At 43.0% G+C, this 18,083-nt stretch overlaps 1 protein-coding gene across 3 annotated transcripts in view; it reads left to right on the top strand.

The window, feature by feature from the left end:
• Nucleotides 1-18,083, top strand: part of ZEB1 (zinc finger E-box binding homeobox 1) — a 198,682-nt gene that overhangs the window by 137,430 nt on the left and 43,169 nt on the right. For 2 of the 3 annotated variants that reach the window (XM_034760134.1, XM_034760136.1), the window contains exon 2: nucleotides 11,075-11,275. In XM_034760134.1, the coding sequence (XP_034616025.1) occupies nucleotides 11,075-11,275 (201 nt within the window). Of the gene's footprint in view, nucleotides 1-7,416; nucleotides 7,475-11,074; nucleotides 11,276-18,083 lie in introns of those variants that run through there. The other variant, XM_034760135.1, reaches the window with a different exon arrangement.

Genomic DNA, 18,083 nt, shown 5'->3' with positions numbered 1-18,083 from the left:
CCCCCCCCCCCTTTTTTTTTTTTTTTTAGTGTAATGTATTTGAGAACCATTTACAGACTCCAATGAATTAAGGGTCAACCTTAAATAAAAATGAGTGCATGTATTCTTGAAAATTCAGTGTATGCTGGAATTGTATAGCTTATAAAGTAAAAATATTTATATTCCATAAATGCTTTAGCATTTGATTATTAATAAGCATTAATTCAGCCCACATTATAATAACCTGATATTAACTGAAGAAATTCAGAAAGATCATGCAGAACTCTTGCTTCTTGTTTCAGCTGTATCATACTGGCTTTTACTGTTTTTCACTGCCAATATGGGAATGTTGACAGTAATATGTACATGTAGCTGTACCTGTATGCTTAACTAAAAACAGCAACAAAATAACTCGGAGAAGTAAGATTTAGACGCATATTAGCATGTGGCCATTGGTTACTATTGCAAGTGAAGAAAACCTAAAATTCGACAGGAGAAATCATCAGTCTGGGACTGGCTGGAAAACAGATGTGAGGCAAATTGATAGAACCTCAAAACAGTGAGGTAGAGAAGAGATTACTGGAGGGTAAAAACTCACATATCAAGTGTTTTAAAACATAAGTCATGTTAACTGCATTTTTTTGTTCTATAAAAAAGCTATTTCCCCTGGGGCTGAGAAAACTATTTCTTCTTCAAGTGCTTCTTCATGTCCATTCCACGTTAGATATGTGTGTGCCACATACACCATTGCCAAAGATTTTTCCCTCAGCGGTATCCGTCGAGCCAGCTTTAGTGCCATCTGGAGCCGCACGCTCATGCACTGGTATAAGGTGTGCTGCCAGTCACGCACCCTCTCAGTTCCTTCTTACTGGCATGACAGTTGCTATTACAACCCTTCTTGCTTCAGCAAGGTTTTCTTTCCAGTTGTTTTTGGTATAGGCATAGTTAGATGGGATGGAGGGGGGACACTGCTCCTCCCCAAAAAACAGATTGCAACTCCCTCTGCCCCCGATTTCTGCAAGCGCCGAGTTACCCTGCACGGCTAGCTTTGCTCGGCCTGTGGGGTGGGAGTGGGGAGGGGTTCTGTCCTTCCCACACTGCACCTCTCTCCCCTGGCAGGCCAAGCACAGTAGCCTGCGGCTGGGCTGGGCTGGGGAACAGGATAGAGCTGCTGCTCTGGATTGCTATCTCAGCAACAGGCGGGAAGCAGGAACCCAGCATGTGGCATCCCCTTGGCGGCAGCAGCCCCAGCAGGGAGGCGGCTGCAGTAGCACTGGGAGGCACCAGAGCAGCCACATCACTGCAGCAGCTGGCGCCAGGGTGACTGCAGCTCCTGTGCTCAGGTCACCACAGCAGCAGTTGGGCTCCCCCATTAAGCTGTCCTGTCTCATCCCGTCCCCCACCATCACTGGCAGCCCAGGTACTACTCCAGGCGGGAGGCGAGCCAGTGAGCCAAGGGAACTGGCTTCAGCAATGCACGGGTGTGTGTGCATGCATGCGCACCTGCGCTTTGCCCCCCCCCCAAATACAGCACTCAAACTATGCATATGTTTTTTGCATTCTAACTTTGTTCTTAGTTATCATACTTTAGTGTATATAGTTTTTGTAATTAGTATTACTGTACGTAATGTAAATAGATAGTTCCTGTTGTTCAGGGACTCCTTCACCCCAGGGGATGGGTATGTCCTGATCCCCAGGTTTCAAATCTTGTGCCTCCTTTGGCAAACCTATGCCTGTGAGTGACCCACACTCCAGCTGCTTGAAGTGCTTGGGGGAAACTCACATGAAGGACAAGGCCAGATCTGTCAGGACTTCAGACCTCATACTAAAAAAGCCAGAGACATTTGGCTGATGGCTATCCTTATGGAAGCCACCCTCAGAGCCGAGTCACTCCGATTTGGGGTTGAGCACTTCAGCGTTGGTGTGAAGTACTCCTCCAGCAATGAGCTCTTCCTGGCACCATTCACCATCACCGGTGCCGAGGAAGAAACACAAAAAGCAGCGCACTAACCGAGGGGTCTTGCTAGTGTAGAAGAAAGACAAGCAGGGGAAAGGCAGTGCAGAGAGACCTGGGCCACTCTTCCACTCCTGGGCCTGTGATAGCATTGTTGACTCTGCTTAGAGCATTGAGTCTGGTGCAGGACCCTCTACTGACACTTGGAAGCCACCATGGAACCAGCAGTCTGACTTATGTTGACTCCAGGGGGTTTCCAAGTTGCGAGGGACCAACTCTCTTTCCCAGTCTCCCAGACCTCCAATGGGACACCCTCCAGCTCCAGTTCCAGAAGCAGGAAAGAACAAGGGGTGTTGGGCTTCTTCCCAGCACCAGACCCCCCCCCCAACCCCAGCATCCTCTAGAAACAAGCCAATCCTGATCTCAGTGTCCCGACCATCTCCGGTCTCCCGCCCGTCCTCAGACCCCCAGCACTGCATGGTGGCAGAATTGGGTACCGCTCCATTGTGGTCACCAAGAGAGGACTCCTCTTCTGAGTCCAAAGGGGAACCCTATATGCAACTCAAGGCTCACCACTGGTACCCAGCCTATATGCCACTGGACTTCGGTACCAGTCTCCCCGACGGCATTTGACCAGTGGGTCACTGGCCTATGCAGTGGCCTTAATGGAACCTTGACTGCTCACAAACAGCATGTAGGTCACACATGAGTGTCTGTGTAGAGCTGCAGCCTGCCAGCAATACTCCAGTAGACACTGGTTTCCCCCAGCCTTGGTTTCCCCTTGTCGGGTGACCCCTTTCTCTTCTCCCCAGGTTCCCGCCTGCAGTGCTCTGTCCAAGGTGCTGCTGGGTTGCCGCCTACTCCAGACACAGTCCTCCCTCCCTGAGATCCAGGCAGCTATTCACCCTGCTCTGCCCTGTGGATCTTTTTATATGGGCCTGCTAGGCCCCGATTGGTTGCTCTTCACAGCCCCTCTCCTATTGGCTGCTTTTCACACAACCTCCCTAAGGCTCTCTTAACCCCTTACTGGCTAGTGTGGTGTGGACACCCCATCATAGGGGTTCATTGCCTGTGTATAGGGTCAATGTGCAACAGTGTGCTACTTTAATTGGAGTTACCAAACAATTCAGTTTAAACACAGCACTGGATTCGTTTTAATTAAAGAATAAAACAGTTTATTTAACTACAAAGAGAGAGAGATTAAATGAGTACATGTATAAGGCATTAAAGTCAGAAATGGTTACAAGAGAAAGAAAGAAAGAGAAAATGCTTTCTAGTAACTAAAATGTAACAAACTAGACTTGGCTCAAGGTAAAATCCTTGCCACCTGTTCCCAGCAACATAGCTGACCAAATTCCCAAGTCAGGATCTGCACCCAGAGTTCAAAGGGCTGTTTCCTTTGTCATCTTTGGTGAAAGAGCAAGAGATCCACTGGGGTGTTTTTGCCTTGCACTTTTATAGTCCAGTCCCCCTTTGAAGTGGATTCTTCTGAATAGTACCCCTAAAAGCAAAGTTTATTCAAACAGTAAAGAAGGTAACGTAGAGGTTTTTTTGGAGGTAGGGTGAAGGGTTCCCCCATGCTCTTCTCTCCTGTGTATGCTCAAATGCCAATTTACCTTGTCTCCCTCTTGTTGTCTCAAGAACCTTGTTTACTACTTATATGTAAATTGAGGTAAACACACATTCCTTTCTCTAATTTTTTTTACATTTGGCAGGTTGTCATTAATTTTAAATATTAAAAAAGATCAAGTGCTATTTCAAGCCTATATCAGTGCAGTTGTTATATTTAGAGTGTTTGGTTAATATTGTTGGGAAAACTCAAATCGGAATTTTTCAGTGACTCCCAAGCTTAAGACGAAATATGTTAGAAAAACTTTAAACTTTAAAAAAAAAAAAAAAAAAAAAAGATGACAAACTTTAAAAAAAAAAAAAAGAGGGGGAGAAATTAAGATTCTGATACACCTCTTCACTAGATCATAGGTCTATCCTTATGGTAACAGTCTTGTACTCTAATGGTGGGAGACCTGATAGGATATGTGTACATTTATATAATGTGTGTGCTTCAAAAGTGGACTCGGAAGTTGTACTATTTACAGAGCCTAGAGTCATGTAGTGGTCATATCTGTGACAAATGATAAATTGCATATTGTCATGCAAATTTGGTTGTCCTAGGCTTACAAGGGACCACAAGAGTCATCTAGTCTAACCACCTACCAAGATGCAGGATTTGTTGTGTCTAAACCATCCAGTACTGATGGCTTTCTAGCCTCCTTTTGAAAACCTCCAGTGAAGGAGCTTCCACAACCTCCCTAGGCAGTCTGTTCCATTGTCGCACTATTCTTACAGGAGGTTTTTCATGAGATTTAATCTAAATCTGCTATGCTGTAGTTTGAACCTATTGTCTCTTGTGCTGTCCTCTGTGGCAAGGAAGAGCAACTTTTCTCCAACTTTTTTATAGATGCCTTTCAAGTATTGAAGACCATTATCATGTCCCCCCTTAATCTCCTCTTTTCCAAAATAAACATACCCAGTTCCTTCAGCCTTTGCTCATATGGCTTGCATTCCATCCCTTTGATCATCTTTGTCACTCACGTCTGGATCCTTTCTAGTTTCTCTACATTCTTTCTATACATTGGTGACCAAAATTGAACATAATACTCCAGCTCAGGCCTAACCAGCACCAAGTAGAATGGTGCTATCACCTTTCCTGTCTTGCATGCTATGCCTCTGTTAATACATCCTAAAATTGCATTTGCTTTTTTTTGCAAAAGCATCGCCTATCTGACTCATGCTGAGGTTGTGATCCACCACAACTCCCAGATCCTTCTCAGCAATGCTGCTGCAAAGCCAGCTATCCCCCATTCTATATTTGTGTATTTATTTTTTCTTACCTAAGTGAAGCACCTTACATTTGTCTTTGTTGAATTTGATTTTGTTGTCTGATTGTCTCATCTCTACACACTAATCCACCTTCTCTTGGGGCTGTTTCTATTTTGGCTCCCAGCAATGCCACTCTTATCAGTAGTCCCCTCTCCAAATCCCAGTTTGACCCTACCTCAGTGTCAAACAGAAGCATGTGCTGAAGGCGTCTGAAGCTATAGTGTCAGTGACATAAAAGGTAGGGCAATGCAATGACTGTGGAGTGGGACTTGGTCCTGTCTGTTGCATGTCCCTCTTCCTCATTTTTCCTGGAGAAGAATCCTCAAGACATGCCCCAATCTTTATTCCAGGCAGGAACTGGCCAGGTGGCCTGTTCTATCAGAGGCACTGAAGCTGAGTCACAGGCCCACATGAAGTCAGAGGTTAGGGTGAAACAAATGTCCCCACTTTCCTCCCAGTAGTGTAGTGTCACTCCTCAAATCCGTGTTTGAGTTGTGGAGAGGGAGGTGACCAAGGCACTTTCTCTCCCTTCTCAAGCCTTCAGTGCTATAGTTGTCTGCTCTTTCCTACACAGGGTTTTCTTTTATTAGCAGTATAGGTGTAGCTGGTGGCACCGCATATAGTTAAGGTTGCCTCGTGCTTATAAGTTGCTTAAACTTTTTTTCCAAACTTAAACCATTTGGGCTGAAATTTTCTATGCCGCTGGCTGAATTTATTCATTTATTTATTTTTATTTTTGAAATTTTAAGCAAAAATGGTTTGTCCACTTCTAAGAATGAGGTTAAGGGAGAATACATGTTTGCTAATGTTAAGTAAAGTTCTTACCACCGTTTTATTGAAAAGCTCTAGCTCCTCTATGCTTTGAAGCAAGGACTTGAAATTTGGCAGAAGAGTTGTTCTAGTATCAGGGATGTACCTTTTGCTATCCCAATCCACCAAAATGTGACCAAATTAAAGCCTCTGAAAATTGCCATTTGCATACATTCAATAGAGGTTTCTTAAAGGCTGGCAGCAAAATTATCTGAACATTCTATCTGTACTGAACATGCTCTGGGTCTGGGTCTGCATATGGCTTTACCTGTAACTGCTCCTGGCTATCAGTGGCCATTGTGGTGTCAGGCATCAGAACAGAGAGCAGGGAAACTCTCTCCTCTGCTTTGAATAATCCCTCTATTTGTGCCAGGGGAACATGGAGAAGGAAGAAGCAGCAGCACTGCTATTCAAATGTAGAGGGATCAGGAGCAGAGTGGGGACAAGATTAGGCTAGGGCATGGGGATGAGAAGGTGAAATAGGGGAGAGACTGGGAGCAGGGACAGGAACAGAGAGGGAGCATGACAGTGACAAGTTGGGGTGGGTGGACAGGAGCAGTGAAGTGTGGGACAGGAGTATAGGGGATGAGGACAAGCTAAGAGAATAGAAGCAGGGAAGACAGGAACAGAAGGAGACAGGCTGTGGGAGCAGGGCCGGTGCAACCATTTAGGCGACCTAAGCGGTCTCCTAGGGTGCTAGGATTTGGGGGGCACCATTTTCTTCGGCAGCGACCGTGGCGGCCGGATCTTCGGCTGCCCAGGTCACCGCCGGCATTTAGGCGGAGGGAGCTGGGGCAGTGGAGCATGGGGGAGGGCGGCCTGCAGCAAGGGGGGGGCGGCACGCAGGGGAACTCCCCATCCCAGCTCCCCCCCCCGCCCTGAGGCGCCCCCTCCCATGGCACCCCCCCGCGGCAGCTCCCTACCCCCCACCCCAAGGCACCCCTGCCACCCCAGCTCACCCCTGATTGGCGCTGCAAGCCTGGGAGGCGGGAGAAGTGAAGCAGCCACGGCGTGCTCAGAGACAAGGCGGGGGGTGCCTCAGGGTGCGGGGTGGGGAGCTGCCGCGGGGGGGGTGCCTCAGGGTGAGGGGTGGGGAGCTGCCGCGGGTGGGGGGGCGCAAGGTGGAAGTTTCACCTAGGGCGCGAAACATCCTTCCACTGGCCCTGTGTGGGAGACATGCTAGCAGACTGGGGTAGAATGGGTTGGAAAGGTTTGTAAACACTAATGAATGCTCCCTTCCAGAACCTGGAAAAGCATGTAGGATTCCTGAGTTCACAACATTCTTCTGCTGTCTGCAAATACCTGTGAAACCCATGGGCAAAATGTGTGTCTCTTCCCCCTGTAGTGTCTTCTGCTACTACCACCAGTGATTCCATCAGTTCAAGTGGTAGATGTCTGTGCTGAACATCTAAAGACCCTGCTCCTGACCAGTGTGGTGGTCAGTTTGGTTCCATATGATGGAATTTGTTTTTATCAGTTTGATTTCCTAAAAATCTAGGAAATTACATTTTTTTAAAAAAATTATGTTGAAAGAATGTTAAGATTTCAAAGTCCAGCACTCAAAAATTAGGAAATGCCAGTATTAAGTTTACCCAGGCAATCTTAATTTGGTCCTCTTGTGAGTATGCAGAATGATAATGTCTTTAATTACATGATCACGTCCTGTGTTTTTCCACAGGATGGGATGAATCAGGGTTGGAGGCGAATGAGATTGTTGGATCAGGGTCTTAATTTGTAAAATTACAAAAATATTTTTTAAATGTTTGTATCTTTTTTTCCCTCAGCATTGGTTCTATGTTTACAAAGAAGACTAAAACATGGGTAGAACAAATGACCAAGAAGGAGACAGAGGTCAGACTAAAGTACACAAAAATATAAGAATGGCCATACTGGGTCAGACCAAAGGTTCGTCTAGCCCAGTATCCTGTCTTCAGACAGTGGCCAATGCCAGGTGCCCCAGAGGGAATGAACAGAGCAGGTAATCATCAAGTGAGCCGTCCCCTGTCACTCATTCCCAGCTTCTGGCAAACAGAGACTAGGGATACTATCCCTGCCCATCCTGGCTAATAGCCATTGATGGATCTATCCATCATGAACTTATCTGTTCTTTTTTGGACCCTGTTATAGTCTTGGCCTTCACAACATCCTCTGGCAAGAAGCTCCACAGGTTGACTGTGTGTTGTGTGAAAAAATACTTCCTTTTGTTTGTTTTAAATCTGCTGCCAATTAATTTCATTTGGCGACACCTAGTTCTTGTGTTATGAAAAGGAGTAAATAACACTTCCTTATTTACTTTCTCTACACCAGTTATGATTTTATAGACCTCTGTCATGTCCCCTTAGTCATCTCCTTTCCAAGCTGAAAAGTCCCAGTCTTATTAATCTGTCCTCATACAGCAGCCATTCCATACTCCTAATCATTTTTGTTGCCCTTTTCTGAACCTTTTCCAATTCCAATGTATCTTTTTTGAGATGGGGTGACCACATCTGCACACAGTATTCAAATGTGGGCATACCATGGATTTATATAGAGGCAATATGCTATTTTCTATCATATTATTTATCCCTTTCTTAACGATTCTCAACATTCTGTTAGCTTTTTTGACTGCTGCTTCACATTGAGTGCATGTTTTCAGAGAATTATCCAAAATGACTCCCAGATCTCCTCCTTGAGTGGTAACAGCTCATTTAGACCCCATCATTTTATATGTATAGTTGGGATTATATTTTCCAATGTGAATTACTTTGCATTTATCAACATTGAGTGCTCTATGTATTTCCATCACATGAAGGTAGATATCACTAATATAGTCCTAAAGATGCAGAGGAGATGTTATAATTTGGAATTGTTATAATTGTTCTATTCAAAAACATTATTTCTTTCTCTTACAACCTGTAGAAACAAATGTTACACATACTGAAATTTTAATATTTTTAAAGTATAAACTATTTACACTTATATTTTTTGGTGTAAGATTCTCTGCTACATACTCATATCAATAATCACTGGCAGATTTTCATGTATTATTTTGAAGTGCTCTGACATACCTTGATTGAGAAAGGGGATTTTAAAAAAAGGGCAAATATTTATCAATGAATAAGCCTACAGATGTTATTATACCGGCGATACTCCTCCAGAGGTTAAAAGAATCATATCTATGATGCAGTAATCTCACTACTTAGGACACTTGCACATCTATGCTATTTGCACTGTTAACACTCCAGAAGGTAGATAAATTCTCTCATTTGAAATTTTGCCTATTAAAATGGGAGGCTAGATTCCTGCTCTTTTGAATTCCGCTTTTTAAAAAAAAGTAAATATTCTAACCATTTAAAAAAAGCATTTAGGCAAGGAAATAGTTTCACCGCGAATCAGCAAACCACTAGCTCATTTCCTTCCATTTCAGAAGAAAAATGTTCCATGTAAAATATGCACCAGCATGACAAAACAACCTTTTTGAATTTAAAATGATCACCACATATTTCATATATGCATAATATTATTTTCATAAAATGTAATGTGCAACCACTCCTTCATGGTTTTAGGTTTTCTGTGACAACCCACAAAGACACATTCTGGTGTATGTACAATGTGATAATGTTATCATATTAAGACCTTTCTATTCTATTGGTACTAACAATTACACTTTATGTATATTAAGTTTTGAAAGATAGTACTAATAAAAGAAAAACAAAAAGACTTACATTAAGTTGACAATAGAAACCAAACCAGAATTATTTAATTGTATCTTCCTGACATTTCTCTATTCTGATTCCAGTGTATAAAGAGGATAATGGCAGTAGGAAGGAATTACATCAGATACTCCTGTTACAATAATTTCACATACTCAGTGGAGCCAAATTGGATCCTTTTACAGTAATGATATTATTTGGCACATTTACATAAACACCACACAACAACTCTTTAAAGGACTCTCACCTGCAATCTTTTAACTAGCATTAATTTAACATCTTAAATATACAGAAAAATATCCCACTCATTCTGATAGTTCATTAGATGACTTTTCATTTGTTATGAGCTTGAAATTTTATAATAAATTCAGCTCTAGCTAAAAATTGGATTGTCCAAATCCTTATATTTGGCCATTTGATCTGTTGAACCTGAATTACTTTATCTTCAGAGATCAGTGAATCTAATTATGCAAAGTAGAGTTGCTGTAAGTGTTGAGAAGCACTGGTGTGAAGGACAGCAATAAGCCAGGGTTCAAATGCCATCCCTGACCTGAACAGCACTAATTTATGAATTTACGTGCCTGAAAACATTGTCTAATTTACATCTACGTATACAAACAGACATCAAGTCCAAGGAGGAGACAGAACAATTACTTTTTTTTTTTTAGGTGACAAATCTGAGGAACTGTCCCAGATTGAGGTGTCATTAGAGGAGGTTTTGGAACAAATTGATAAACAAAATAGTAATAAGTCACCAGGACCAGATGGTATTCACCCAAGAGTTCTGAAGGAACTCAAATGTGAAGTTGAAGAACTACTAACTGTAGTCTGTAACCTATCATTTAAATCAGCTTCAGTACCAAATGACTGGAGGATAGCTAACTGTGATGCCATTTTTTAAAAAGGGCTCCAGAGGTGATCCCGACAATTACAGGCCAGCAAACCTGATTTCAGTATCAGGCAAACTGGTTGAAACTATAGTAAAGAACGAAATTGTCAGACACATAGATGAACGTAATTTGTTGGGGAAGAGTCAACATGGTTTTTGTAAAGGGAAATTATGCCTCACCAATCTACTAGAATTCTTTGAAGGGTCATGTGGACAAGGGGGATCCAGTGGATATAGTGTATGTAGATTTTTCAGAAAATCTTTGTCCAGGTCCCTCACCAAATGCTCTTAAGCAAAGTAAGCAGGGATGATTCCCTAGCCTCTGTTTGCCAGAAGCTGAGAATGGGTGACGGGATGGCTCACTTGATGATTACCTGTTCTGTTCATTCCCTTTGGGGCACCTGACATTGGCCACTGTTGGAAGACAGGATACTGGGCTAGATGGACCTTTGGTCTGACCCAGTATGGCTGTTATTATGTTCATTGTACAGCCGTTTCTCCACAAGACTATTATAATATGTCCTCCAGTTTGAACAAACATAAACTCTGACTCTTTCCAGGTACCAAATGATAGGGGAAGATGTTGTGTAACATCTCCTTTGTAAAGCTGCCACTAGGCTTGTTGTTTTGTTTGTTTTGCTTGTTTATTTGTTTTAAAACATTAATTCTCTTTGGAGCTTGTATAGTGTGATCTAGGCTTGTATGCACAACTCGTGTATACTAGCTTCTAAAAGAAGAATGTACAATAACTGCTTAGCACCTACACTAAACATGTTGGATGTGCTGTAGTGATGCCTCTAAAGAAATCATAGTTATAGTCTGAACTGAGTGTTTTTGTTGATTTATTTTTTGCTTTTTGTCTCCATGCAGTTACCAATTACAATAATGTGGTAGAAACAAATTCAGATTCAGATGATGAAGACAAATTGCATATTGTGGAAGAGGAAAGTGTAACAGATGCAGCAGATTGTGATGCTAGTGTGCCAGAAGATGACTTGCCAACAGACCATACAGTATTACCAGAAAACAGTGAAAAAGCAGGAAGTACAAACAGTTGCTGGGAAGATGAAGGTATGTTCCGTTTGGGTAATGATGCTCTAATTAGAAAAATTATACTTGGAAACATTCACTCAATAGAATTTTTTTAATACACTTCGTCATTAATGTGTATTTGTAAAGTTGGGGCTAGATACACAAAGAAGTGAAGGAGTGGTGATGTCAAGAAAATTACTGGGATTCACAAACCCTCAGTTTGGTACTTAGCCTCCCTGTGAATAGGGAGAGATAGGCATCTCTAGAATGGGATTCACAAAAACCAGTACACTAGGAGGCTCCTTGCCTAAGCTAGCCAGTGGGAGGTGCTAAGCCCTGCCTCTTTCTCAGAGATAGATGCTTAAGTCCAGGCTGTAGGCAGGTGCCTCCCTCTGCTTGGGATTTTCAGATGAAAACCCTGTCTTGGTGGTAGGTACCTATGCTGTTTTAGCAAGAAGCTGGGGTCGAAAGTGCTGAACTCCCTAATAACTTTTAACCCGGTGATGAAGGTACTCACCTGTGTTGTGGGAGATGCCCAGTTCAAGTCCCCCTTCCACCTGAGAGAGAGAAGGAATTTGAACAGGGATCTGCTACCTCTCCCGTGAGTGTGCTAGCCACTGGGCTATAGGATGTTCTGATATGCAGCTCCCTCAGTCTCTCCTGTTGAAACTGTACCAATAGGGATATATCATTTTTTTTTTAAAAAAGTCACTGGAGCAGAGGGACTCAATCCAGGACCTCCCATCTGTCAGGTGAGTGCTTTAACCATCAGGCTACATTATCATTTTCATGTTTATTCTCTCTCTTTCTAATCTGATGTTGAAAGTATTCCATGCTTACTGGATCGGGCCTTCCAGACGAGTTAGGTGGGGGAACACCTAACTTTCCCTTGTTCATGAATCACTCAGGACAGGGGCATAGGAATGGGGGGGCCTAGGGGCAAGAGCCACTTGGGGAGCCCAGGCAGCTTTGGGGAGTCGCCGACCCTCCACCTGCCCAGGGTGGGGGGGCCCAAGAGCCCGTGCCCCGGCTGTCACTCTTCGGCCCCCAAGGCTGTGCCCCAGGATGGAAGCCGGAGCCAGGTCAGGGTAGGAGCTGTGCAGGCAGCTGTGGGGAGCCGCGGACCCGCCACCTGCCCTGAGCGGAGGGTCTAAGGGAATGGTGACAATTGGCCAGGGGCTGCTCTCAGGCCTACCCAACCCCAGGCAGGTGGAGGGGCCTGGACTTCCTGGTCCAGCTCCAGCTTGGCTGCAGGGCAGGGCCTCCAAGGGAAAAGGAGGGTTAGGGGCAGGGTCTCGTGACTCCCCCACATTTAGGAAGAATCCCATACATGCTGTGCTTTCTCAGAGCTCTATCAGTGTAATTTCACCTGCTTTTACTGTTCTTATTTAAAATATACCATCAGCCTTTCAAATCTAGCTGATAAAATTGAGCAGCTGAACCAAATTGTACTATAAACTTGGTATGTGTGCAAGCATTAGTTTGAGAGACAGGTGGCTTAGCTTTTAAGCTTGGCTCTAAATAGGTCCATATGTATAAATTTGTACAAAACCATGACTTTGGATTGGGCTCAGTTATTAACTTTACTATACTCTTGATTTTTGTCTCTATTATAAATACATTAAATATGCAGCAAATGATCATGTCTACTTCAGTCATTTTTACTAACATAGACTTTCATAGCTGTTTGAACAGCTAGTAGATTAATATACTGTGTGTTTCCTAAAAAAGTTTTTGACATTCAATACTGAAAAATATACATACTCTAAAACATTCTTCTTATAGCGAAGAGAAGTCGGTTTTCTTGGTTTGTTAACATTATGATTTATGTAAGTATGTGATTTGAGTATTTCGCAATAGATAAATCAGAGAAAAGGAGGAGGATATAGTAGTTTTACAACATTTCGATTTGCTGTGTATTTATATTTTTGACATATGTAGTAAGAAAGTTAAGTTACAAGTATTTTGGTGCTCTTGGTTGTACAGCATAGGTCTAAGGAAACAGCACTTGAATATGTGCTTTTTGTCTTAAAGGGGAAAGCCAATAGGGTGAGTAACTGAAGGATTGAGAACATCCCTGAAACACTTATGTGTGTGTTTAGAATACTGGTTTACAGCATGTGTAGCAAGTTGTGTTTTCATCACTAACCTGTACTGAAATTTTTCCTGCATATGTGGACTCAGTGTACTTTTTGGTTTTCATCTGATTGATCAGTTCAGAAAAATGTAAAAGTAGGTGCAACATACTTAAACTACATTTCATTATCAGATCAGTTTCTTTCCGTTTCCAGCAATTCTAACTGAAGTTCTAAAAGATCTTCAGAACAGGTGTCTCAAATATAAGGTGTATATCTCAAGAGGTTTAACTGAAACACGCATACATGTCTCAACAAGTGAACCACATGATCCCATACAAGTTGATGGCAATGTTCCAGCATTGGTGTGTGTTGTGATTCTATAAGGTCTTATTTCCCCCCCCCCTTTTAGTTTAAACTAAAACCTACATTATATTTAAAAAAAATATATTGTTATAAAGTAAAGTTTTCTGATGAAAAAATATAATGTTATTAAACTAAGGCATGATAAATTTCCAAGTAAAATATATAGGAAATTCAGAAAATGCATATTTTGCTCCTCTTACAGTTTTTTTCAGGTGTTTAAAACTTGACTGAAAAATTCCATTCCTGCTGGATTTCTGTATAAGCATCATAGAATGAGAGAAGATTCTTTTTATCTTTCTCTGTTTAAAAAAATAGTTCAGACATTTGAGGAATCCAAATGCATTGAAAAAATTAGTTCAGATACATTTTTGTGTTTGTGTAATTCAAATCCATAACAAGGAGCAATAGCTTTTGGCATTAAGAGTATAATTTTGAAAAGACCTTATAGAATCAACAAAATATTCAAGCTCTGAAAACCACATAAGATGAAATTTATGCTGCTGAAGAGGGCCCACTCAAGACCCCATGCAACATTTAAACCCCACATTAAGAATTTAAGTAGGGCTTAAGTGCAAGGCATCTGGTATGTGGCGAATTTCACCCATAATGTGCACACACTCAGCAACCGGATGCCATTCATATCTAGTGGATGCAATGCTTATTAAACTATTTTTATTTCTGTATTCCTTTTGATTTAAGTTTACACTTGTATCTTGGTGCCTTCCAAGTTAAAAAAAATAAGCATGGTTACTAATGTCAGTCAAATGATGTTTTCTCACCATTTTCCATCTATCCTCCTCACTCCAAAGGGGAAGAGTTAGATTTGGTTTATGTCTTTTACTTCTACTTAAAAAAAACAAAAAAAAAAAAACAAAAACTAATATGCTGTAGGTTGCTATCCAGGAAACCCATGTTGAAGCGAGTCTTGCTTGTCAATGGGAAGATTATAAGGTTTGTGGTTATTCTTAGTTTCTGCCAGAGTGTATTCTACACTCTTGGGCCAGCCCTCAAAAAATCTTGTTTCCTGCACTTATAAGCTTCACCCCTGAAGTATGCAAAGCCATCATTTCTGAGGAGCAGAGCTGTTGAGGGTGGTCAAGGTCCTGGAGGGTAAGACCTTGTATAACCAGACCATGTCAGTTTTTATAGCCTTAAAACTGACAGCTGAGAATTTAAACTTCAATTGATGTTTTCTAGAGAGGCTTTGAAGTTAAAGAAGTACAGATTGTCTTTTCTCAGTAACCTGGGTTACTGAGGAGGCATGCTGCAGCATTCTGCATTGGTTGCAGCTTTTTTCAGGCCTGATGCTTTCAAGCCCAATGTAAGCTGCATGACGTAATCAAGCTCAGAGATAATGGAAGTGTGGTATGATTCAAGACAGGTTATTCCCAAAAAGTACAGGCCCTAGCCAGTCAGAAAGGGTAGATCAACTTGACTGTAGACAGTTCTTGCTGTGTGCCAATCCAGAATCAGAAAGTTGTCTATAAAGATTACTACACTACAGAATGCCTTGATGATATGTGGAATATCTCCTCCTCCACTAGAGACAGCACTGTGGCAAAAAACTCTTTGAAGTGTTTCTCTGTCTATAAGCAAAACCTCCTTTTTGCTAGAGTTTAGCTTCAGCCAAGTCCACCTTATCCATGTGCTGATCTTTGTTACCTAACTGTCTGACTGTGGTGATATTGTAGGCTGTGAACAATAGGTAGAGTTGTGTGTGTTCTGCATATTGTTGGCATTTGAGCCCATTAAATCTCTCCATTTCTCTGAGCAGCTGTATGTAAATATTGAAGAGGAAGGGAAGAGAAGGGAACTGCATAGTACTTCACAGATGAGGGCTCTGGCCTCAGAGGCACAGACGCCCATCACTACCCTCTGTGTGTAGCCCTTGAGAAATGTTTCACACCATTTTAGAGCTTCTGCCTGAGCCTCTGCTACTTCTCTTAGGCTGGATAATAGTAGTCTATGATCAGCTATATTGAATGCTGCACTGAGATCCAAGAGTATGACTATCCCTTCATCTATAGATAGCAAGAGATTGTTCATCCGCACTACCAGTCGTGATTTTGTTCCATGTCCTGGCCTGTCACTTCACTCGGAATAGTGCAGAGCAGGTAGAACAGTGCCAAGGATCTGACTCATTTGCTGGTGTCCTCATCTAGGATGAGGTGAGTGGAAGATGCCCAAAAAGCCTTTAGTCAAAGTGCTGCAAATCACATTTAAAGGGGCTTTTAGCATTAAGTCCAGACTACTCTTGGATAGCAGAACTCTGATTCCTACTAACTGGTTAAGGACTATTTAGAAAAGCTGGACGTTCACAAGTCCATGGGTCCAGATCTAATGCATTCAAGGGTGCTGAGGAAGTTGGCTGATATGATTGCAGAGCCATTGGCCATTTTCTTTGCAAATTCGTGGCAATCGGGGGAGGTCCCAAACAATTGGAAAAGGGCAAATATAGTGCCCATATTTTAAAAAGGGAAGAAAGGAACCCAGGGAACTACAGACCGGTCAGCCACACTTCAGTCTTCGGTAGAATCATGGAGCAGGTCCTCAAGGAATCCATTTTGAAGCACTTGGAGGAGAGGAAAGTGATCAGGAACAGTCAACATGGATTCACCAAGGGCAAGTCATGCCTGACCAACCTGATTGCCTTCTATGATGAGATAACTGGCTCTGTGGATATGGGGAAAGCGGTGGATGTGATATATCTTGACTTTAGCAAAGCTTTTGATACGGTCTCCCACAGTATTCTTGCCAAAAAGTTAAAAAAATATGGATTGGATGAATGGACTATAAGGTGGATAGAAAGCTAGCTAGATTGTTGGGCTCAACGGATAGTGATCAACGACTCTATGTCTAGTTGGCAGAGTTGGAGCGCCCCAGGGGTCAGTCCTGGGGCCGGTTTTGTTCAACAACTTTATTAATTATCTGGATGATGGGATTAATTGCACCCTCAGCAAATTCTCGGATGACACTAAGCACGGGGGAGAGGTAGATATGCTGGAGGGTAGGGATAGGGTCCAGAGTGACCTAGACAAATTGGAGGATTGGACCAAAAGAAATCTGATGAGGTTCAACAAGGACAGGTGCAGAGTCCTGCACTTAGGAAGGAAGAATCGCATGCACCGCTACAGACTGGGGACCGACTGGCTAAGCAGCAGTTCTGCAGAAAAGGACCTGGGGATTACAGTAGACGAGAAGCTGGATATGAGTCAGCAGTGTGCCCTCATTGCCAAAAAGGCCAATGGGCTGTATTAATAGGAGCATTGGGTAATACAATGGGCTGTATTAATAGGAGCATTGCCAGCAGATCGAGGGAAGTGATTATTCCCCTCTATTTGACACTGGTAAGGCCACACTTGGAATACTGCGTCCAGTTTTGGTCCCCCCACTACAGAAGGGATGTGGACAAATTGGAGAGAGTCCAGTGGAGGGCAATGAAAATGATTAGGGGGCTAGGGCACATGACTTACGAGAAGACGCTGAGGGAACTGGGGTTATTTAGTCTGCAGAAGAGAAGAGTGAGGGGGACAGGGCTGGCTCCAGGGTTTTTGCCGCCCCAAGCTGTGGGCGGGGGAAAGCCATGATCGCGATCGGTGGCAGCTCCACCGCGCCGCTTTCTTCTTCAGCGGCAAGTCCTTCCCTCTGAGAGGGACCAAATTGCCGCCGAAGAGCTTGACATGCCGCCCCTTGGCCGCCCCAAGCACCTGCTTGCTCAGCTGGTGCCTGGAGCCGACCCTGGAGGGGGGGGGGGGGGATTTGATAGCAGCCTTCAACTACCTGAATGGGGGTTCCAAAGAGGATGGAGCTCGGCTGTTCTCGGTGGTGGCAGATGACAGAACAAGGAGCAATGGTCTCAAGTTGCAGTGGGGAGGTCTAGGTTGGATATTAGGAAACACTATTTCACTAGGAGGGTGGTGAAGCACTGGAATAGGTTACCTAGGGAGGTGGTGGAATCTCCATCCTTAGAGGTTTTTAAGGCCCGGCTTGACAAAGCCTTGGCTGGGATGATTTAGTTGGTGTTGGTCTTGCTTTGAGCAGGGGACTGGACTAGATGACCTCCTGAGGTTCCTTCCAACCCTGATATTCTATTATTCTGTTTGATCAGAGACTGTCCTGCATTCTTCTCCCTAGCACTGGATATCTTTTTCTCCTTTCTGCTCCCCAGTGGCTATGTTTGCAGCATAGTCCTTGACTCCTGAATGCAAGGTAAACTGTTCACCGATGTTCCCATCCTTTGCTGAACATATATGACTACAGTCATTAAAGTGATTGTATATTTGTTAGCCTTGCAACACACTTCTGCAAATAATATAACAAAAAATATAGAATACATATTCTGGTTATTAAACATCTGCTATGTAAAGGTTAACACTGTGGGGAATTTACAAAGACTGAGTTAAATT

The sequence above is a fragment of the Trachemys scripta genome, chromosome 2 (genome assembly GCF_013100865.1).
Source record: "Trachemys scripta elegans isolate TJP31775 chromosome 2, CAS_Tse_1.0, whole genome shotgun sequence".
In the NCBI taxonomy this organism is placed as follows: domain Eukaryota; kingdom Metazoa; phylum Chordata; order Testudines; family Emydidae; genus Trachemys; species Trachemys scripta.
This window is presented reverse-complemented; position numbering and strand designations above follow the sequence as displayed.